Genomic DNA, 23,743 nt, shown 5'->3' on the forward strand with positions numbered 1-23,743 from the left:
GTATTATTTTAGACTACAAAACTGCAAAGTCCAATCAAGGACTGGACTGGGAAACACTACAAGCCTTTTCTGTGGTCGTCTTTTCTTCAGAATTTCCTTTTCTTCAGAATTTGAGAACGTAGTTACGCCACAATCAAAGCCTCGATTACCTGAAACAGCCATACAAAAGACCTCTTTGTGAATCCGTGACAAAATCGTCTCGGATAGGTGTTTACACTGTCCCGTTCAAAAACGGAACCGTGACGGTACAAAATTCGTTCGCTTTCAAAGCAGGGTAAAAACTGTTCCGGATAGCAGAGCAAAATCGTCACGGTTCCACAGTGCTAGTGTAAACGCAAGGGCGAACCGCGACAGTTTTGTCACGGTTCCAAACTTGCACGGGACAGTGTAAACGGGGTCTTAATTTGTTAATATTTGGTCTGGGAGATGCATGTTTAGCCATTCTAGAAGGCCGAATTCCAATAACTTTCTTCCGCGTCCGACCCACCCATTGTGGGTCCTCCTATGTCACTAAACTTGACTCTCAGCCGCAACCCCCCCCCCCCCCAGGTTCATTTTCTTGACGCCGTCTCTGCAGAATGGTTTATTTCAATTACATCATTGCCAATGATGTAAATGATTGTATCGCGAGTAATCTACATTTTCTGGCAAAACGTTATTTGTCTAAATTTTGTTACAAATAACAAGTATGCCAGCTAAGTCATCATATTAGGAAGAAATTGCATAGGACCATAAAAAAGGTTAATCAGTTGAAAAAACGTTTCCAAACTTTTGCCATTGTACTTTATTGATTCATTTCTCCTTTACAAATTTAGGAGTTACGTTACAAGTTAGAAAGCATCTAGGTGCCTTGGAAAAAATTTGCACTAAATCGGCCTTAATTTTGAGGAGTTACAATACTTTTTGCATTTGAATATCCAATATCTGAATCAAGATATTTTAGTGTAAGGACCAGAGTCGCTTATTATAGTTTGCTTCTCGCTCAATCCATTGTTAACATTCTTTCAGGGAAGAACAAAACAGCTTTGATCTTAAGAGAAAACAAAAATCCAAGCCGCAGAGAGAAGAGAAAACAAGGCACATATCTACATTTTGGGGAGATCAAAAGTCACATAATCACGTTAAATGTAGTTCAATTTTGGATCGAAGACAAAACAGACCCAGTTTTTTTCGCAAGCCTCATTGAGGTAGAAACTTTTTTAAGGGGCACACTATCCCTTCATAAATCTCAACAATGTTTCTCAAACACATAGTGGAGTTGGGTTTCTTGAACATCTCTCCTTTATTAAAACTGCAAACACGGGCTCTACAATTCTAGGCAAACAAACGAATAACAAATCAATTCTACTCAAGACGCAGCTGATTTCATATCAAGCAGTTGAAAAAATGATCGATTTGGTCAGATAGAAATAGGATCAAAGTAAATGCAGACAAGTAAGCTGTAGATATACTATTAAGGCTGTGAGAAAACCGAACAAGCGTTTTTCTGACAAATCCTTACCATCTGGTACCAAGAATTACGGTACTGGAAAAGCTGCTGAATAAACGAATTTTTATTGAAGCTATGTGTCAGATTCCAAGAGGATTTTAAAATAGTATTTTTAGCTGAAAGATATCAAAGAAAAAATCTGCATGCTTTCCTGAAAAGGCTTGTTTAGTAAGGTCTATGCATCCTAGAACAAATCTTCAATATTCATATAGTAAATTCCCGGAAAGAAATGCTATTTTATCAAATAAATAAGGAGGATAATAGAAAAGGAGCCTATTTTTTTGCCAAGTCTACATACCAAATATTGGGATAATACAAAAGTTTTGTATGAACTCCAACTAATGATAAAGAACGTACAACTTAAAAGAAACAAAAACACGCTTCTTTACTTGAAAGGTGTGAAATATATTTTGATTAAATCTAAATGTTGAAAAAGAACTTATGAAAAAGCTTCCAGAAGTTTCCATACTATTTTCTTCTTTTCTTTGTGTTGAAAGTTTTCGCGACTTTAGCACTTCGTTTTGTCGCCTTTACTATTCCATGAAATTTGCCAGATATTTTAGCTCTTTTCCTGTCAACCAAAACAATAAGTTGAGTGAGAAAATAGAGCATATAACAAAAGGAGTATATAACAATTTATAATTGACAATGAAAGTTATAAATGAAAAGTATTACACAAATCAAATGCTTTCCTAAAAAATTGATAGCTCCCAATTGTCAGACAATAATTTGTGTCCGTTTAGGGGAGGTGTAGGTCATAAAGTGGTGTCTGTAGTTGGGAAGTGTCTGTTGTAGGAAGTGGTATTCGTCGTGGGGTGGTGTACATTGTTGGGAGGTGTATGACGTAAAAGGGTGTAATTGTGGGGAGGTGCATGTTGTAGGGAGGTGTACGCTGTTTTGAGAGGTGTTTGTTGATGGGAGATGTCCGAATACCAATTCTTTTGATGAAAAATTAGATTTCGGAATAAGAAATTAAAACTTTCCGATAACAAAATGGGAAAGGGAGAACTGAATTATCAAATGACAATAAAAGTGACGAATTTAAATTGAAAAAAGAAAAGGGATACAAACCTTCTGTTTAGATTTTGTCTGTCTAAAGGAATATACGTGAATGGGTCTGGTTTCCCACGGACCTTCATATCACCACCAGCTTTCTGTAGTGATGAACAAAACTATTAAACCTCTGCATACCGAGAAAATTCGAAATCTTTCAAAAAATCGAAAAAGGGGGAGGGGGATTCTGTGTGCACATAGAATCAACTAGAACGGTCGTGGCACTTACACTGACTAGACACAAATACAATGAATACAATGCTTGCCAAAGGAACTTGGAACGCCCAAACAATTTCAGTCAATTCTCAATCTGTTTTCAATTCGTGCATATAGTTATGTTGCCTCCACCCCACCCCCCCCCCCCACCCCCACCCCCCTCCAAGAAAACGACATTAGTATTCCACCATAGCTATCCTTATTCAAAAATAGCAAGTTTAATTCAAATTGCGTATTTCTATGGAGAATAATCAAGTTGAAAGAGGAGAGGGGAACCACTAATGTGAACGTAAAAAAGGCTAGTGGTGTTTCAAGACCTCTGGCAGGGATTGTAGGTCACTAAGGTCTAAGGTCTCTTTTTATGGTCTTACGATATTTTCATGAGATATGGCTCATGCAAAATGCTGGATCAAGTAAAACAGATACTGACAAATCATATAACTCTTTTTACTGATCTGCGTTACCAACTTAGCAACTCGCTTGCTCACTAAGAGCAGGCAAGAATCCTTTTTTAGTAACCAGAAAAACTCTCTTTTCAACATAAGCCAGCTGCAAAATCCATCAGATCATCAAACATGTTGATCACATCAGCATTTGTGCAGAATGCAAAGCACTACGCAATGTCCGACGAAGAGTCCCGCTAACGTTGCAGTTTTTTCTTTGCGCATACTTAAGTATGCCGAGAAACTCATGCTAAGGCCTTTTGTAATCAAGTTTCTTTATCGCACATTCACCATACTGTTTTTGGCACCTCTTGCCATGATATTTTCCGATCTCAGCTGTTTGCCAGAGGCAATTGATGAGAAATAGAAAAAAACCTGGCTAATTTACTTTGATTGCCTAAGGTAAATTAAACAAACTACAGCTTTCCCGAAAGTCATCAACGTCTGGATACGCAGGATAGGCCGAGCGTCCTGTTTGAACGTTGACTTGATGATCATCAAAAACAAAATAGCTCACCTTTGCTTTATACTCTGATCCAAAACTGTCTTGAGTTTGGCTTGCCTCTAGTTTTCGTGCTTGTTTTGTCCCAGCTCTGTGTATCCCAATACCTCCAGCTGAAATAAACCAGGGACTGTCTCAATCTTTTACACACTAATAAAGCATGCATATACATGCAGAAACCTCATACAAAGTTAAGGACTTTTTCATCATTTGGTTATTCTGTTTATACGCGCAATTTTCCTACGCTCCAGTCAAGAACAGGCTCAACTTTTCTAAACTTTGGCCGCAAAAATTACCCAAAGTGTTTGACTTTGAACTTGCAAAAAGATACCCTTTGTTTTTGATACATCATGAAAATGTTTTTCGGAAACTTCTTACATTACCAAACTTTGTATCTTTTTTACATTTACTGCTCGCCGAAATACTAGCCAATTGGCTATATATTTTTAAAGAAAGAGGTCATTTCAAGGCGATTTTTCGTGACATTTAAAATATAACAGAAAGCGTCATCCTGTTGCACATATTAATTTCAAGTTCTTCAGAAACGGCAAGTTACGCGATAACCATGTCAATTATCTATTGTGAGGAAAGATTTCTTTAAAGATTGGAGATTATAAACGAGTCCCTTTTGCATATCCACATAAAAACATTCGAGAAATGGCATGTCATAAGTAATTACCATGAGAGAGTCACGCTGTTTAAAGATTAGAGACAGTAGGAGAAAATCATTTAACATTTGTGATGATAAAACACAATTTTCCGTTTCCTTCAAACAGATTTTCGTCTAATCCATGAATTCTAGAGATGAACAGTTTGGTGACTATTAAGGGTCACTGCACTTAAAGTGAACGAAAACCCAGATTTTTTCAATGAAATCTTCAGATTTAGTCAATTTTTATTCGATCGGAGTATTGAAACTTTATGTCAGAAAGACGATACGCAGGATAGGCTGTTTGCCGGATTTTGCGAGTCTTGCCATAAGTGAGGTAAAAGTAATAGACAGGGACAAAGCAAAATTGCGACGAGAATCCAATATATTGTAGCAGGGAATTTAAAATTAAACTAAATGTAAAGCTAACATTTCTCCTCAGCAAACAGGGCTTTATGAAACATTCTTTATCAAAAAACCAAGTTCAGTTAAGTATGGAATGGAAATAGTTTCTTAGAGATGCAGTCAAAGTTAGCATAATATCCCAATCATAAGAAATTCAAACAATGCAGAAATTAAAAGTCAATCCAATGTTCTTGCAAATTTTGCAATCAGTATGCCCCAAATCGGGCGGAAGAGCTCCTGGAAAGAGGGATAGTGTCCCTTTAAAAACACTGTAGAGGTAGTTCTGGGGGCCCATCTCTACTTTTAGCCCCTTAGTTTTATCATGTCCATGACAACAAACCAAAACTCAGATTTTGTGATAGTTGGAGGGTCATGGTAGCCAACCTTCTGATAGAAGATGGTACCTGATGATGATGATGCCCCAAATCTATAATTCTTTACTTAGATATATTGATTACTTATACTAGCTTACGAACAAACTTTAGTTTGCATTTCATTCTGCTAGTCATTATTTTGTTCTGTTTGTTTGTATCAATTAGCTAATAACATATAAATACGATTAGGTAATGATATTCAAATGTAATGTATAAATTAGCTAGATATTGCATCCAACGTTAAATAAAGCGATTTAAAAAATTAGCAAAACAAAAGAGATACAAGTTTTTTTCTTCGTAGTCTCTAACACTCATGTTTTTCAATAAAAAGAAGGAGATAACTCACGTTGGTAGCCTGTGTTTTCTTCGTTGTCGTTGCTATTTTTGAAAGGTCTTTTTCGTGGCGTTGGCTGTAATACAGGATCGAATTTCACGATTAGAACAAAGAGGATTTAAAACGAAAACGTCTATCCAGGTTGTGTTCACCCAAAGTTGAATCCCAGCCCAGATCGGGCTTCTAGAGACTCCTTTCGAGGTGAGTGAAATTGGTTGTAAAATGGTGAATTCTATCTAGGGCGACCTCAACTCACCTTTACAGCCCATTGAAATTTGCCCCGGATGGAAAGGAAACATGCATTGAATTTGCTTAAAAAGCTGATCAAGAAAGAGGTTAAAACACTCTGAGCTGAAAAATCAAGGTCTTGAAACTCGCAACTAGTTCGAAATATTATGTAACGAAAGGCTAAAATTTCAAAACCCAGTTTATCTCAATACTCAGTGAAGCTCAATTTGGAATGACTTTCTCAAATGAAGAACGTATTTTTTACGATAGAGTCGCCAAGAAATGCATAAGTAGGCTTAGCAGAAACAATCTAACAGGAGAATCCTCTTAGCTTTATAAAAGTAAATTTTATAGCCACATCAATTGAAAAGATGATACTAGAAAGTAAAGGAGGCCTAGGTTGTTGGATAAAATGGAAGGAAAAAAGCAAAATCCTTTATTTCAACTCAAAATTAGAATTTAAAGACAGAAAAGTACTTCATGAAATGGAGAAAAGTGCAAAAAGGAGAAAAGATGAAATGCAAAGCGAAAAATAGCTCAATGCCATGTCTCTGAACTTACTTGTTTGTCTTCATGTATTGGTATATATTCTTCGACAAGAAGAAAAAACAAATCAAAAAATGTAGCTAGCACAATAAATCTTGGGGAAAGCTTTAAAAACAATTACGGAAACTTAAAAGATTAATATGCGTGAAAACCAATTTTAAAAATGCTACATGAAAAATGAAGTCATTGCTTTTAAACTGCAAGTTATTGGTTGTTGGTTCATATAAGTTATGATTTTCTAATGTAAATTAAAGCATTCTCATATAACTTATTGGTTCAAAGTATAAAGTGCAAAAAATGTATTTGTAGAAGAACATTGAATAAAATCACTCAGAAACCGTGTAATTCCGGGAAAAGTACAAGATTTAATTTAGGTAGGTACTAAATAGATTATATGTAAGGGCTTTGCATTCATGAGGAGCAGAATTCCACATACAAATGCTTTGCTTGCTCGAACAAAAAAGGCAATTTGGAAGATACTGTTGCAATAGACTTACCAGCAGGAGGTTCAGACGTTTCCATTTCGTTTATAACGAGTTTTCCATCTTGAGTTGCAAAACCTCCATCTGGTTTCCTTTTGCCAGCTCTTGGTTCAGTTCCTAAAACACAATTATAAGTTATCAAAATACATTTGACTGTTACGAGAGTAAAGCTTGGGATGGTGAAAAGAAAAGCTGGAGTGAGTAATCTCTTTAATAATGATGGTCGGAAGGAGTAAAGGGGAATTGGCAAGAAAGGTTTATTTGAGGCTCATGAACGGTTGTCAAATAAGGGAAACCGTCGGTGGGAGTCAGTTTGGGAAAGAAGGGTGCAGTTGCCCCTAAATTGAAATTTATCTGTATATAAACTAGTATTTTTGACGAAGATCTTGCGAATCAGTTGATTAATTGTGTTTTCAATGCACATTCACTCAATCTGATTAGCCTGTATCTCTCTTAAGGATTCAATATTGATAAACCAGCCGAGAAAAAAATTCTCTTTGACATGTTGTTCTGACAGAAATAAACAATATTTTAAAAGACAGTGAAGTCATAGTCATACTTAATGTCACAAAATAACACCATAATAAAGAACACAAATATGATTCATTTAGGGATATCGTAAAATTTAACAACTAGATGATAAAAACATTAAAACAATGAAATAATGATGTAATGCGAAAACGAAAAAATAATAATTTGACAACAACAACAACAACAACAACAGCAACAACAACAACAACTGACCTGAGATCTTCGAAGCCACTTTATTGTCCAATAAATCCACTACTTCGTGACCCTGTTCCATTATCCAACTTTCTGATTTCTAGTTTCATAAAAATCATTATGAGTGTAAAAAGGCGGTTAAATATTTTGAAACAAAAACCAACAGTAAAAGGAAACTGATTCATTATCCTCAAAGACATCAAAGTTCACATGGAACAGGTTAAGAACGTCTATCTCTAGATTCTGGCAATGATTATAATTGTGGTAACTCTTGCTTATCATAGATAGGCGTGCTTGCAGTCAATGAAATTTCCTAGATAAACATAGAACATGGCGGATTGAGCTGCCCTAAAAATTTAGGTGCAAGACAATTTCTGAGTGTGGAAACATACTAATTTTTAACATCAATCAGATATCAACTCGGTATGAGGCTCAACTCCGGGCTGACTTTTATCGTGTGAATAGTTAGTGCACGCGAATGATTCGTACGAGCCAGCAAACTGGTCAATTCTATTACACATCGCGGTGTTCGATGTAACGCGACAAAGGGGTTGAAATTTCTCAATTTGCTACCCCAATTACAGTTATTTTTTTGAGTTTATGTAAGGGAGGCTAAACTGTCCAAAATAGTAGCGACTTTGCAAATTGGTGGAACGAGGCACTTTAATTATGGCTTCAGAAGTAGTAGACTTGATAATCCTGAAGATTAACTCCCAGTTCACGTGCAGAGAACACGGAGCCATAAACAGACGTGTAACGATTAACTTCATCGTACAACTGAACAAAATTTACTTGCAAATTTGAATATTTATATACAATAACGATTTTCTCAAAACAAAACGAATTCTGTGTGAGAAAACCAAATGATCAAATGATGAGAAAACCAATTGATATTGTTCTAAAAAACCTTGATTCCAGCTAATCAAGTCATATGGTTCCTTCCAATAGATCATTCAACCTAACCAAAAACCAACTACACATTTCATGCTTGTATTATCATAAAGTAGGTTATTTGCTTAAAAATTTATTTGAAGACTCTAAAGTACAGTTTTTAAAATGTATAAAAAAAGCAAGCACGTGCTGCTGCAGCTGCCTTTATTTCAATGGATATGACAAATGACGTACATTAGCCATTTGCAAAGCAAAAAAACAAAATAATCGAATTAGGTGGTGTTTTTTGTGCTTTCCTATTGGAGACGAAAAACAGTAGATGGTTGAGACACAGGTGTTGCCTTGGCCCATTGCATAATTCCAATCCTTAGAGCTTTAGACGAGAAAGAGCCCACTTGCAAAGATAGCTATATAACTTCAATGTGAATTTGGTGATGACGACAAGAAGTCATAACTATTTGAAATTCTAATGATTTCTTTGATTGTGAAAAAGATGTACAAAAACCTTAAAACGAAAGTTTTGTATAAATAGGTATACGTAGAATAAATCATTCTTAATAATTCTGCTTTTTTCTCTACATTTTATCATTTGGTGTTTGTAAAATTGTTTTTTGGCTCCTTTATTCTAAATCTTAACTTGAGATTCACAAGTAGAGCAACGGGGTAGCCTATATCCTATAAAATGAAAATTATTAATCGCGACCAATTCGCACGAACTGAAACCCGCGTTTAGCGCAATGGGTGACGTCATAATCAAGTTCACGAATATGTGCACCATCTCTAGCCAAATCTGAATTTATAAATTTTGTTCTCAGACCAAACTGGTGTATATAGCAGCACGAATAAGCATGACGATGGCACTGTCTCTAGCTAAGCATGCAGCTGAAGGGATAATCAACATTCCCTATCAATATCAACTGCGTTCAACCACAAAGGTAGACATTGATCAAGCGATATATTTTCTAGCTCTGTAAGTATGTGAAATAAGATGTCTGATACTACCTTGGTTTTACGAGTGGATTCAAATTGCTGGTTTTCTTCATCTGATGATAAATCACTAGACTCTTCCTGTTTAGTACCCTTTCTTCGTTTTGAATACAGCATTTCCTGTTATTAGAAATAAACGCATGTGATAAAACCATTCAAGCTCTTCTAACCATAGTTTACAACTTTTCTTTTAAAGTAATTCCTAATTCATGCTTGTGTTGATACTGATTAGTTGATTGTGATGGACAGAAAATGACAGTAAATGATTAGAAAATGGGTGTCAATTGCAGCGAAGAGGTCTGCCATTTATGCAAAAGGACATTCACTAACTCTTTTCGAATTAATAAAGATGAACATATTATGAATCAAATGCAATAGATTATCTAAGGGTTATATTCCATCAACAGCCTTCTAGAGTAAACAAAATAGTGTTATTTGATATTAGAGAGAAATAAGTTTCCTATCCACACCTTTTTATCCTGAGACGCCTGTCTTTTTTTTTCAAGACCCTTGTTAATCGCAGTAATAAACTTTTGGTGTTCAGCTGGAGTAACTGACACTACAGTTTTATACCTGAAAACAAAGCGAGGTTGTAAGTCCTAAACTTGTGATAAAATTCTAGGTATGAGGCATTTCATATATATATATTATTTTTCTTTCTATCAATATTAAAAAGTTAAAACACAAAAGTTTGATACATTCTACTGTGCCATCCAAAGCAGGAAAGCACACAAGGTCATCTGGTCCCTACTTTGGATGACACTTACAATTTTCATACTTTAGCAAAAAAATAGAATCTAAGGTAGCTTTATACCAAATAATACAAAACTCCATTTAATAATACAAATATTATCATTATCTCCATTGATCCAAGCTCTCTTTCAATTTCCTTTTTTATCAAATTCCAAAGCTAGAATTATCAAGCACAAGCATCGATTAGAATAAGATATCTTTTAGGTATTAAATTATGCAGTTGTGTCTTGTTAATATATGCCTACAAACTTACCCAAGTTTCTTTATCAGCTTTTCCAAAATAAATTTTGTTTGTGTCCGTAATATATTTTTATCTCCTCTTTTACCATCAAATAGGTTTTTTACCTAGAAAATTACACCAAGAAAATCAACTTTTAAATGTTGATAAAAATCCTATCGATTTAAAAACCAACTAGTTTATACAAATTAATATAATTGGCAAAGTGAAAAAGTTCTACAAAAGAGACGGCAATGAGTGATAAGTAATCTGTTAATTCCTTTTTGCCGCATCATTCGTAGGAATTCAAAAGAGGTACATGATGCTGGGGTAACAAGATGGTTGGAAGAGATAATACTAGTAACATCAATCAAATAAAAAAATAATTCTAAATTATCTTCACAATTCAATACAAAGATATATTATGCAAATAATAGAACTGATGATTGTTATAATGTTGGCTGTTTCAATTGAGAGCGTTTGCTTATGGAAGATTGAGATTTCAAGAGAAAACTGCAGTGCGAAGAGTGTCGAGATTAAACAATGTATTGTATTGTATTGTATTGTATTGTATTGTATTGTATTGTATTGTATTGTATTGTATTGTATTGTATTGTATTGTATTGTATTGTATTGTAGAACATCGAATACTACATGGTAAAATATTTCCACAAATAACCGTTACAGCAACAAAACCCGTGTTCATATTGTGCATTACTCGACTTGAATGCTATTTACTCGGCCTCTGTTGAGATAACTTATAAATACAAGAAAAACGGAAATAAATATCATCCCGTGATAAACTCAAAAAGAAGCGAAATGTCGCATGCAATTACCCACTAAATATATATAAATATCTAAATATTGTCACCTACCATAACTCGCACGTTTGATAAAAGTTCTTCATGATCTAATAATGTAACCAGAGCCTAGAAATAAATGAAACAGCTTTGGGTAATCGAACTTATTGTTATTGATATTTTCAAGTGATAGGAAAAGTGGTTGATATACATAAATAGATCTATAAAGATCAACCATTTTCCTTATAAATATATTCTATATTTCTTCATGCACTAAGCCTTGGTCTAGTAAATAAATAAATATTTATAGCTATATGGCTCTGACGATAATTTACAAATCCGAAAGAGAACGAAAAAATTGCTTTGGCTACGGTGAAGATCTCCGGGGTAATCTTTTGTTTCATTCATTCCGGGGTGACTTCAGAAGGGCTGGTTCATAACAGGGGTGATCATTTAATTGGGCAGTCTGGCTCAGTAGAAAGGCCGCTGCTTTTGATTCCGCAGACTGGAGTTCGATTGCAACAAAGTAAATATTAACAGTTGAACAGCACCCTTTGGAAATGATTTCCTCCTGTCAGCGTTTGTCTACTGAATCAATGAATAAATATTATGATATACAGCAACAACAAATGCAAACTACCGCAATGTCTAATGAGTTACCTTTGAAAGAGCCAAGGCTGATTTTTGCACCTCCCTGTCTTTTGAACGAAGGAGACCAACGCTGGACAAAAGAAGCTTTTGCACTATGATTGGCTGCAAAAATTCTAAAACCAAAATGAGAAGTATAATAAAACATCCCTTCAACATTACCCATATTTCTTTAACACTAGAAAGTTGAGTTCTTCCTCACTTTGAGTCTGAAAAGCATGAGATATTTGCAGAAATTCAGATATATCTCTCCAAGACATATGAAATTAACGCGTGAACTTGACAACGCCAGTCTTTTGGCTCAATCCTCCTTTTGAACCGATCTAGAATTTTTGTCTTGTACACAACAATGTTATACTAAGAAGCGGTAAAGCCATCCTTGATCCCCGCTTATAAAAAATATGACCATCACCGCAAATTCATATCATAAATAAAGTGCCAAACCGGACAAAGATCAGTTGGACTTAAATAGGAACCCGTTTTTTATACGGGGATACAAATAGCCTGAAGAGCGGACTCAATAATGCTAGCTTACCATATAAGTATATGCATGGAGAATGGAAAGCTAAAGGTATTTCGACGGACTCAAAAAACGAATACTTGCGAGGACTTAGAAAAGTTAGAAATTGGTAAGGAGCACCGCGATGCACCGTAAAGGAAACACAAAAGACTTTATAGATCGAGAAAGATATATGTCCAAATGAACCATGACAATAAAGGCTTCTTAAAAGTTTCTCATTATACCTAGCCTCTAGCGCAAGGACCACAAACACATATTCAATGAAACTACCCACCTCTGTAAACACTGCTTATTTTACCAAGAGAAATTAGCGTTGCACTGATCATGTGGGAAGAGGCAGCAAGACCTGCCATAACAAGCTCGATGTATTCTGAAACAGACTCTGCAAAAGAACGCAATGTTTAAGGCTACAAGTTAGATATTAATATAGAAGTACAATTCACCTATACCCCAAATTGTATTTTGGCAAGTTGGAGAATCTATCCTTCTTAATGTAATACAAAAATAAAACTTTACTTATTAGACTGGCAGTCAATTCTTGGAGCTCTAATTTTGTTTAAAAGGCAATGGTAAATATGACATGCTTCAATGCAATATGGAATGCTATGTCTTGATCTTAGTTTGGATTGTTCGTGGTTTCTTTTGCTCTGGTCACGTGCGGTGTCTTCTTATAATTCACCAATATAATCTATTTTATTTAGGCTTTAAAAGGTTTATGCCACATTTGAAAGTCATTCATTTGATACACCGTGAGCTGTATGATAACAGATTTCTTGATCAACCTGGACTAGAGATCTCAATATCGGTTGTTTGATATCTCGTTGTGTTGATAAAAATCTATAACTTTTTTTTCTTTTTCTCTCTTTCTTTTTCTCCATGGTAGGCCCTACTTCATTTGAGTCGAAAAGAAGACATTCTGTTTCCACGACGATCGTTCCTTGTATTCTAGTCATCGGTAAATGAATTTGAATTAAACTGGACTGAATATGAGCTAGAGACAATGTTTTTTCTTTCTTAGACAATAGTCAATATGCTAACAGTTTTCTGAAATAAAGAGCAGCACCGTTTGTGAGCTTATCAACGCTAATAGCAGATTTGAAAGAACACTAAATACAATCCAGCGTTCAGCAATTAGATGGTCAATATATAGAGGTATATTTATATAAGTCGATAAGATGTATTGGAACAAACAGAAAAGTACCTTCTTTCGATTTGTCTCCGTGGTAAATTGTGCTGTTTCCTATTTCCACAACTAGATTAAAGGCAGCTTCCCTGGCCTTCTCGTTATTGGCCTTCGTACACAGGATCACCTTGGAAACAATCATAATCATTTAATACAGGAATATTTTACTTATGCAAAGGCAAATAATGTAGCTGTATTTATCGCTAGAAAATTTGACGTCGCCAGAATGTTTCCTCTCACCACATTAATGTTATACAAAAATAAAACAATTCCTATTAGACTGGCAGTCAATTTTTGGAACCTTAATTTCGTTTAAAGGGCAATGGTAAATATGACATGCTTCAATGCAATATGGAATGCCGAACATCAACCTGAAGATTTTTTCTTTCAAATTTGATATAAGCAACGACTAAATATGCCGTTCATTCTCTTCCTTTTGACAAATATTGGTCTTTTCTCATTATTTCATAACAGCACCCGTTGGGATCCTTTTTGCCATTCACACAAGGCTTCAAGATATCAGAAATACTGTGGGAAATTTAAAATATTACACATAATGAATCTAGGTTCACGGATTTATCTAATGTCCAAAAATATACAAAATGGAAAGTAAACATTTAAACTGAATAGTTAAATTTCCAAACTGCTATGTCCAGTAAATAATGAATTACAGTTAAACGAATACAATGTCAGTAAAAACCAAATTTCTTTTCCACAACTGTACCTCAGGCAAAATTGACATCAAAAAGTCTTTCTTTTCTGCTTTTAACATCCTTATTATCCCTGTTAAACATCTTAGTCTTGGCTAAAAAATAAAGAAAGGAAAATAATCAAAGGATTTCTATTTTCACTCGCTTAAACTCATATGCACAAACCACCTGATATTCGCACGATCTCATAGTGCAACAAACTTCTTCGTATATAAGATGAGTCCAAAACGTCATCGTGTATATTGTATTTTATGCAGCAATGATCGATGCAGTATTGAATCCGGACTCGGACACATCAAAATTTCGACTTACCGCCTTGGAAGATGGGGCTGTGGCGGACATAGACGTAAACAGCCTCTCTTTCATGTCATCCAGTTTCTTTAAAGCAAAACGTTGACAGGCTTCTGATCTTCCGTCACAAATTTCTTCTAAAATGCGGTAAGCTTTTTTCTGCTCGCTGACTTCGACACTCTGATGGAAAAAGCCAAATAATTATAAAAGAGAATTTTTAGAAACCAGTAAAGTATCTAAGTTGAAACAAACTGAAGTTGAAACAAACTGAACCGAACATAACTCGGAAAGTTTTTTTTCTTGTTTCTATGGCCGCTACGCCATAGATTCTTACTGTAATTCTTGTTATGAAATGTTTATGTTTAACTATGCTTCAAGAGTTTCTGGGTTACCGAAAGGAAAGTAGGATGGATAACACTGGATTTTTCATCAAAATGGAATAGATAGTATGTTTTATGGAAAATGCAAGAAAACTTCGTAATTACAAAAATACGCTTAATCGAATATTCAAATAGGAAACCTTGCAAACTGGAGTTTGAATTTATATCTGATCATTTCTGTCATCCATAAACATTAAGTGTTCCTTTAAGGTAGATTAGATGCTTTGCATGATCTTTTGCAGAAAGCAAAGAACTTCCTGCCCATCCTATATCTAAACTTCATTGCCTTGATTCTAATATTGATTCCATTTCAATTACAAACCTGAATCAGCGAAATCGCAGTGTTGTAAATTTTACTGATGCAATCTTCACAAGAATATGCAACCATTGCGATGAGCAAATCCAGCAAAGCTTGTCTGCAATTCAAAAAGTTATTTGAAGTTGTTTATACTCATCAGGTAGCATGGAACCTGGACACGACATCGCTAACATGTCATCAGATAAAAGTATATCTAAAGAAAACCTTAGGCAGCAGTTGCTGAATATCTGTTGCATCCGTTAGTTTGTGAGCAGCCCTCTTCATACCCAAATTACCTCTTCATACCCAAATTACCCCTTACGGTATTTACCAACGGCAAAGGGTTTGTGAGATGCCATCAAAATATCAATTTTCCATTGAAAAAGAGGCTATGCATGAAAGGGAGACTTTGCTCTTTCTGCGTAAACCTAAATTTACAGGCCGAATTTTGACAGTAATTCTCAAAATTCATAGACGTAGTGAGGTTTTGTTACAATCTTAGGACCAATTCGCTTGGTTGACAGAAAGCCAGATAACAAAGACAACCATAGGGCGGTACAGCCATACAGACAGGTAGCAGTTGGCCCAAATGAAATAGTGACAAATCTTAACCGTTGACACATTGATTAATAACAGCATAATAGAAAACTTATCCATTGCCCTAAGTTAAAATGTTTTTTATCATTCCTTATTCTAGCTATATCCTACATATCAAAATTAATTCCACAAATCATCATATCATAAACTATTCAGTCAACCAGATATGGTTTTATCAACAGGTTTTGAATTCTCAGTTCACATACTAAGTTGCATTGGGAATTAGAGCCATGTCCTGATCAAATAAATGCTCTACCTCTTTTTCTGAGGGCATCCTTCTTCCTTGAGCTTCCCGTGTGCATTTTCAACAAAAACAGTAATCAGCTGTGAATAAAAAAGGTATCTGATTATTTCTAATTTAAAAAGGCATATACACATGCAAATCCTAAGGGACGTCAAATTTCTAACGGAAAAAATAACAAATCGTGGAAAAGTACAATAAAAAAAAGATGGAATTAAATTTTTCATTAGGAGAAAAAGGAAATCTCCAAGGGAATGATGAAAACAAATGTTCGACTTATCGGGGGTTCCAGTTATCGTATAAAATGTATCAAGGAAGTTTCAATGAGAATGTAAAAGCAGTTCGAGTTAGCGAGAACTCTAGTTATAGGGGATTCGAGCTAACAAGAATTATAGTTATACTCGATTCAAGTTATCGTGGCTATGAGCTATAAGGAATACAATTGTCGGGAATTTAAGTTGACGTTTCAATAGGAGCGCAATAAGAGTTATAGTTAACGAGAATTTTAGTTATACTGGATCCAAGTTATTGGGGGTTCGAGTAATCAATATTAATATACTGTAATTCAGAGCTTCGCCCACCGGCTCATCGCTTATCTTGACATATGTTTTGATGGTTTCCAGGACGGGTAATGACAGATGCTCGTTGCCAGCCTCACTTTCAGTCAGATACAAGTTGAAGAGAATTGGAAGGTAGTTCTTGCTGAACTTTCTCAATTCGTTCACTTCTTCATCTGCAAAGAAGGGAAAATTAAGATCATGTTAGCATTCATGACGGCACCAAATTAGAGTTACCAGTCCTATCATTTGGGGCACGGCAAATGGGGGCAGTGGTGGGGGAAGGATGCAGAACCTGCAGTGTTTGCAAAATAAACAGAATTATTGGCTATATGAGATAAAACCAATTTGACCGACGTTTGACAGTTGGCCCCAACTTATACAGAGATTTACACCAAAAAATAGATTACCTTGTAAGCATATTTACGCCAAACAAGGGCTACCTCGTAGTCTCTAGCAAATATTTCTTGAGGTAGGAAAATCGGATGAAGACCTCTCAAAGTTTTATATAAAAAACAAGATGTTAAGTTCTGGGGTATTAAAACTTGCACATTACAAAATCTTTTATACCCAAATTAAACTTACTTTGCTAAAAATCAAAGCAGAAAAAGATCGGTGGACAACATTGGTCTATCATTCAAAAGAGGAACGAAAGATGATGCCGAAATTATTTGAAAGTTTTCATGTAAAAAGCAGTGTTAAATGTGAATTGAAGCATATGGGATTCTTTTTGCTTGATTTGCTGAAAACGCTACCTAGGCGCAGAAAAGTCCTTAGAAACCCCAGCAACTTAAACACTTAAACCATGCAAGCAAAAGGCAAAACGATCAGACAAACAGATGTAGCCTATTTAAAGATAAACGTGGATTGAAATCTTCTTACCGGTATTCGCAGCCTTAGTAACTGCTGCTCGGATTGACTGAAGAATCACAAGACGCAGTTTTGGTTCATCGACCAAAGCTTTCCCAAGAATGCGTGCAATATTCTTAAACGACTGCAAAATAAAAATAAATGTATTTTAATCCAACGGCATTGGATGGTAGTATCAAATTCTTATATCGCGCTCTATGATAGAAGCAAGTCCTGGTCTTGTAATTGCATAATGATGGCTATTACTGAAGAAAGTAGCGAATAGTGGAACGAATATCAAAAGCAGTCTGTAATATGTTTATCAGTTCTTGATGACAATATCTGGCAACAGAGGGGTTTGAATCAAGTTGACCACACCATTGATACGTAGCAAAAATGCATATTATAATAAGAAGTGAAAATACATTCAATGTAGCTTACTTAATAAAATCGTGATTAGATTCTTACTGGTATTGTGATTTTCTTTTTTGCATGAGCATAAACAGTTAATAATGCGTTTTAGGTAGAAAGCCCACTGAAAATCAGCTACAGGTTTACCTTTCTTAAGTGCATAAAACAGCTCAATCAAACGACCAAACAACCAATCAACCTATCAACCAACCGCTCAATCAAAGAACAAGCAAAACAACGAGCAAACAAATATCGATAGTTTGAAGTGATGATGATAAACGAGACAGTTTCTGGTCCACCGAGCCGGATGGTAAAACTGATAGCACTCCTATAGAAAAACTAATAGCATTCGCTTTCACATGCTTTTATCAAAATATAAAACACGGGCTCTTACTTCCTTGAGGTCAATCGGCTTGTTGAAAAAGCCAGGAAGCAGAGACCAAACCTAAAATTGAAATATAATATGGCATTACAATGATATTTATTAACAAAGATTTGAATGAGTACCAGACAACCATAAAAGCATTCTTGTTTATGACTAGACATTACAACACGCGTCTTTTTTTCAAGAGCCTGTGCTCAAGTAGAGGAAACTGTCTAGAGCAATTATTTTCAAAATGACAATCACAACAGTTAACTCTTCAGACACGTCAAGATCGCAGACTTAACTCTTCGATCACACCGCAAACTCACCAAGTGCAAAAATGTTTTGACCCAACGTTAACGGATGAGGCCGGTTTCCACTAAATTCGCTCTGGTAGCGCGACATTGGCCAAACGAATCTACAAGACAGCGAATCAACAAGTCATAGAATCGACGAACGCGACCAGTCGCTCAGTATTTCTCGACGAACGGTCGCGCATTCGCAGTGAAAGAGGAAGTTGAGTCTTGTGCATGCACAGAAGTGCGTTCGCTCAATCGCGCGACCAATGCGAATCAAGTGAAAACCGGCTTTTAGCTGACAAAACCTAAGATGTGTAACCCTTTACAGAGATTGACTGGCAAACCTGTTGTTGTAATGTAGAATATATTGTCGCTTCTAAGACAAGGCCAGCTTCCATAGACGATGCCTCTATGAAAATAAAAACATTTGGGTTTAAAAACATTCATAGCTACAAAAAAAACTTCAAAGACAAGGGGTGTAGTTAAAAAAGATTACTGTTAGCCGGTCAGTTGGCAAGGTAAAGAGTGAGCAGCAAGTTCCTGAATGTATAAAACAAAACTTTAGTGGCTACAATATTTAGTGGCTACACCGATGTTGATGCTTAACGCGACTATCGGGCATTAGACAACTAAAGAAGCAGATATTTAATTCATATCAATCTTATGATTATGAAAATTCAGGTCTCTTTAGCATTTTTGGCAATCATGAGCAAAAAACTAAGAAATCAACTGGGCAAAAATATTTCTTACATATAATAAGGTAGATGTTCATTGCCTTTATGACATCATTTGAGTATCAAATTATGTTGCCCCAAGGATAACCAACATTAATTAGCATGCATGGTTTAAATACACTTTTGTGTACAGAAAAGTCTGTTTCACCCTAAACTACTCTTTCTGTGGATGTAACTATATAAAGTTGTTATGTCTGTGGAAGTATCAGGATTTTCAATTTGCCGCAGGTTTTAGTTAAGGAGCAATTATCAATCGACTTAAATACTGGCACTTAGATAAGAGGAACTTATGTCGGTATTTAGAAATAGGTTCGGATTTTTAAATAGTTTAAATATAAAAGCTAAAAAAATTCCATTAAAATCATTCAATTTTGCAGCTATCACAAGAAACTTCAACTTCTCGTATAGATAAGAGAATTTGGTGTTACCATTATAGAGCATTCGTTATAAAGTGAATTCAAATGCGTCCTAACTTTTATTAAGATGCAATATTGCAAGCTAAAGTTTAATAATATCATAGACATTTGATACTGAAATTAAATTATAATAAAAAAATATTGCTAGCTTTATCACCTCGTTCTCTCAAGTGCGCGAGAGTTGGCAGGAAGTGTGAGATGAAAAACTGCAATTCAGCACCCTCGATATTATCTTTGATAAGTGAAAGCATCCAAGCCCTTGGAAAGTCGCATTTCTTACTGAAATAGAAGCATCGCAATCGTCAGTAAAGAGACATTCTGTTTATAAATCTTAACTATTAAAATCAACAAAATAACCAAGAAATCCAAGTAAAGACTGCCATACGTACTCTTCTCTTACAAGCTTTAAGGGTATAGCACTCAGCACCACCCTGAAAATAGAAAAAGTGCTTGAAAAGCTAGGTTCCAACATTGCTGACAAGGTCACAAAATATCAACAGGCAACGAGCATCTTTGGTAGGGTCAAACCTACTTTGGATGTACTTGAGAATTTTCAACGATAAATTGACTGAAGGATCGTCAATAAGCAAGTATGATACAGGAAATAAGACTGATATCCAAATTCTAAGGCTGTATGAAGACTACAGTAAAAAGAGTTTTAATTACACTGGTCTGAAAACCTGGAATGATATCCCAACACACATTAGAGAGTCTGACACACAAACTCGGGTTAAGAAGGGACTAAGAAAACATTTTCTAAGCTGAAGAAATAATCTTTCCATGCATGAATCCATGGAAAAACAGTACTGGTTTTGTAATCTCTAATTTGTTCATATTCTTCTAAATGTATATATATATATATATATATATATATATATAGAAATTTGTCTTTTGATACTTCCGTAGCACAGTGCTCAATACGTTAGCACGTAGAGCGTGATATATCATAGATTGAAGAAAGTGAAACTACATGGTTTATCTCTACAAGCCTGTTTCGTGAGTAACTCACTCTTCAGGAGATGTTGATATACTGGAATATTCCTCGAATAAATAGATAATACGGTACAGAAGGTGTTACATAATGTGTAAGGTTATACAAAAGGTAAATTAGGGGCGGTACATAGAGGGATTTAGGTGTTACATAATAGTGTTTTGTTTCTATGGCGGCAAGAAGATACGTATATATATATATATATATATATATATATATATATATATATATATATATATCCAGAAGATTGTTCGCTGTGATAGAAAATTTTGAAATGAGTGAGCTCAGGCCAGCTAGACGGCTAAGCTCGAAAACTCTTGCACAAGCATTAAAAACCTTTGTCGTTCCCGTAGTTGCTCGTTCTTATTCGATCGTTAGTCTGCGGGCTCTTTGGAACGTGCATCAAAGAGATGAAGGAAAGGCTGAAAGTCTCATCGCCTTGAAGCGAAGGCAGCTTGAAATGCTATTACAGCGAAACGACTCGATAATCGTCATATGGAGTTGCATAACTGGCATCGAAAAGAGGAAAAGCCGAGGAAAAACTGAAAGTGATCAATCCCATGAAGGGCAGCAATTGATGGGAACAGCGGATATTTTGGAAGAAACCCAAGAAACCGAACGGGACGATTGCGAAAACAGCCAAGCAAAACCAGATGTGGTTCCTTTGGACGTCAAACCTGGCATAAGCTTCTGGATAGTGGTTGACGTTCCAAGCTCAAATATCAAAACCATCGAAAATCAGATCCAACAACTGATTTTAACGTCCGGCCTTGACTTGGAATGCAAACCCATAAGAGCCAGGGCTTGTGAAGAAACAAATTCATACTATGCATCGACTCTTTGCACTGTCATCAAAGATCACAACCTGGGTTATGCAATGAATCTTGCAAGTAAAGGTATGCACATTTTACATTCGATCTCTATAATGTCTTTACAAAATGCCCAGCATCATTCATCTTTTCATCTAAGAGACGCTTTCATCTGTAAAATGCTTCACCTAAGAAAAAGCACCTTTGCATTTGCCAATGGTTCTGGTTGACTTTCATATCGTTTTGCTTTTCAGGCGCGTACGAATACACAAAGACCGTAATTCATGCACAAACTGGAATTTCGGTCGACAACGAAAAGATTCCAAAAAATGCCCAGTTCGGTACCAAAACAGTACGTGTGACGGTAACAGGAAGCTGTGGACAGGAATTTCGTACCGCTTTCCTTGCAGCATTGGACAAAATAAAGTACACAAAGTTTGATTATGACTTGGTCGATTTGCGAGAAGACAATGCGTCTATGACTTCGGCAAGTTCATCCGTCGGACTTTATTGCAAACCGAAGAGCAACATCTGTCGTGCAGTGGACATGATACGGCGCTCGATGGAAAAATTGACGATGAGGCTGCATAGAGGCTTCGTTTACAGAAAAGTAAACGAAGCAAAGTATACATTCGTCAAAGCGGGAACTGTGCATGAATTTGTGCATGCATTGCTACGAAATTCCGAAGTCGCTGACGTTGTCACGCCAAACCTGCAGGCAGTCATTGGCTTGCTATCCTTCAAAGGTTGCCAGATTGTCAGACAAATGAAAATTAACTACAACCTCATAGAGGTGAAACCATTTGGTGTGTGTTTTAACTTCGCTACCAAGACATTTCATACAGAGTCAATTGGAGAGGAGGAAATTGGAAATGTCTCTCCTCGCACGTATGTCAGCTACACATACAAAGAAGGGATTGTGCCAGCCCCAAAAATCTTCATCGACAGCCTGCAAAACAGCTTTTCCGAGCACGATGTTTTACAACGATTCCTGCAAAAATGGTACCAACTTGCCTTGAAGGATTGCTTTCCACAAAAGGCCAAGAAGCTGTGTTGCGTCGGCGAGGCTGACTCTGGCAAGACAAGCTGGTTTGCGCCATACGAAGGTATAATATCAAGGGAAAAGTTAGCCTCGGTAACAAGAGACAGGCACTTTTCGGCCAGCATGCTCAGCGACGACACGGAGTGCTTGATTGTCGATGAATGGCCACCAGATGCGCTGAGTGCAGACGACGCGAAAAGGATCCTGCAAGGAGGATATGTTGCTCTACCACAGAAGCACAAAGAAGCTACGCATGTCGTTTACCGCTCTGGGGTTTACATTACATGCAACTCAATACCTTCGTTTACAGAAATCGATGACGCTGCTATTCAGACACGATTGGCTGTATTCAAAACAAGATCTTTGAAGGAAAGAAATCCTCAGGCAACAAACTACCTGAGGAAAAACTGCATGCAATGCTTCCATTGGTGCGCCAATGAATTACGCGACACTCCATTGTGGGAAGTCGAGGAAATTGAAAGAGCGGAGCAGCAACACGATGATGAGGGTGCCATTTTTAACGATTTCAATGAAGGGCAATCATCCAGGATGATTAACATTGAAGAAATAGAAAAACTTCAATTCTCGCAGAGCATTATAATTGCAAACGATGAAGCAACAGTCGAGCACCCTCAAGGAGCAGTGCCTACTGAAATTATTGACCAGGTCATCTTGGACGACGAAGATGAGAATCCGAACTGGGTGAGGGAGGAAAGTCGCTGTTTCGTCACTTTTGGGCCCATCAATGTATTTTCATACCACAAAGCTGTGTTTCTTTTGATCACTTCTAAACCAAACTGGGATTTATTGGATGCAACGGATGAAGACTTGGAAAGATTTCAAAGAAGACGACGACTTTCCTGGAAAAAGCCCGATTCCATGTATGATGCCTGGCTTCTCATCGAAGGAACGCCAAGACCAGAATTTGATATCAAATTGTTTTCGGAAACATTTCCTCGATGGGAAGAACTCTTGAGGGAAACGTACCGTGGTATCAGTCAGCTTTCCACGCCGATCAACGAATCGATTGATTCAAATAATGACAAGACTGCCAGTGACGACGAGAGCTTCTTTAAAACGCAAAAAACGCCAAAAAAGCGTCCACGAACTATGATTGTTCAAAGGCGAAGAAAACATCTAAAGTTATCAAGCGACGAAGAAGAATAAACCTTTGTTTTCAAATGCCTTTTGAGTTATATTAATTTTTATATCTTGTAGTTCATCATAAACTTGTAGTTTTATATATTTAAAAAAAATGTTGTTGAGTTGAAAAGTTTTCTTCGATGACAATAAATCTTAATAAAGGGATGA

The 23,743-nt window shown here is 36.2% G+C and overlaps 2 protein-coding genes across 2 annotated transcripts in view; one reads left to right on the plus strand and one right to left on the minus strand.

Moving 5' to 3' along the window:
- Nucleotides 1-634: 634 nt before the first annotated feature.
- LOC135695937 (RRP12-like protein) overlaps nucleotides 635-23,743 on the minus strand; it is a 70,483-nt gene continuing 47,374 nt past the window's right edge. The window contains exons 18-41 of the mRNA XM_065215166.2: nucleotides 19,980-20,021; nucleotides 19,748-19,869; nucleotides 18,785-18,849; nucleotides 18,172-18,222; nucleotides 17,400-17,511; nucleotides 16,542-16,693; nucleotides 15,976-16,043; nucleotides 15,147-15,240; nucleotides 14,466-14,624; nucleotides 14,168-14,248; nucleotides 13,462-13,570; nucleotides 12,535-12,642; nucleotides 11,753-11,856; nucleotides 11,168-11,221; nucleotides 10,329-10,420; nucleotides 9,793-9,895; nucleotides 9,338-9,442; nucleotides 7,466-7,544; nucleotides 6,737-6,838; nucleotides 6,255-6,283; nucleotides 5,478-5,541; nucleotides 3,719-3,816; nucleotides 2,561-2,643; nucleotides 635-2,060 (exon numbers count right to left, since the gene is read on the minus strand). Coding sequence (XP_065071238.2) covers nucleotides 1,958-2,060; nucleotides 2,561-2,643; nucleotides 3,719-3,816; nucleotides 5,478-5,541; nucleotides 6,255-6,283; nucleotides 6,737-6,838; nucleotides 7,466-7,544; nucleotides 9,338-9,442; nucleotides 9,793-9,895; nucleotides 10,329-10,420; nucleotides 11,168-11,221; nucleotides 11,753-11,856; nucleotides 12,535-12,642; nucleotides 13,462-13,570; nucleotides 14,168-14,248; nucleotides 14,466-14,624; nucleotides 15,147-15,240; nucleotides 15,976-16,043; nucleotides 16,542-16,693; nucleotides 17,400-17,511; nucleotides 18,172-18,222; nucleotides 18,785-18,849; nucleotides 19,748-19,869; nucleotides 19,980-20,021 — 2,179 coding nt within the window. The 3' untranslated portion in view covers nucleotides 635-1,957. The remainder of the gene's footprint in view (nucleotides 2,061-2,560; nucleotides 2,644-3,718; nucleotides 3,817-5,477; nucleotides 5,542-6,254; nucleotides 6,284-6,736; nucleotides 6,839-7,465; nucleotides 7,545-9,337; nucleotides 9,443-9,792; nucleotides 9,896-10,328; nucleotides 10,421-11,167; nucleotides 11,222-11,752; nucleotides 11,857-12,534; nucleotides 12,643-13,461; nucleotides 13,571-14,167; nucleotides 14,249-14,465; nucleotides 14,625-15,146; nucleotides 15,241-15,975; nucleotides 16,044-16,541; nucleotides 16,694-17,399; nucleotides 17,512-18,171; nucleotides 18,223-18,784; nucleotides 18,850-19,747; nucleotides 19,870-19,979; nucleotides 20,022-23,743) is intronic.
- On the plus strand, nucleotides 20,837-23,639 carry LOC148958562 (uncharacterized). The gene is made up of 2 exons (XM_089112494.1): nucleotides 20,837-21,477; nucleotides 21,645-23,639. The coding sequence occupies exons 1-2, from the start codon at nucleotides 20,856-20,858 to the stop codon at nucleotides 23,597-23,599; spliced, it is 2,577 nt and encodes an 858-aa protein (XP_088968620.1). The 5' UTR covers nucleotides 20,837-20,855; the 3' UTR covers nucleotides 23,600-23,639.

This window comes from Rhopilema esculentum, chromosome 14 (genome assembly GCF_057945365.1).
Source record: "Rhopilema esculentum isolate cy_ngs chromosome 14, ASM5794536v1, whole genome shotgun sequence".
NCBI classification, from domain to species: domain Eukaryota; kingdom Metazoa; phylum Cnidaria; class Scyphozoa; order Rhizostomeae; family Rhizostomatidae; genus Rhopilema; species Rhopilema esculentum.

What these genes read in the sequence shown, in the direction of transcription:
- LOC148958562 (XM_089112494.1), top strand. Translation starts at nt 20,856, where the DNA reads ATGAGTGAGCTCAGGCCAGCTAGACGGCTAAGCTCGAAAACTCTTGCA. An exon ending in AATGAATCTTGCAAGTAAAG is followed by an intron (nt 21,478 to 21,644) that starts GTATGCACATTT and finishes TTTGCTTTTCAG; the next exon opens with GCGCGTACGAATACACAAAG.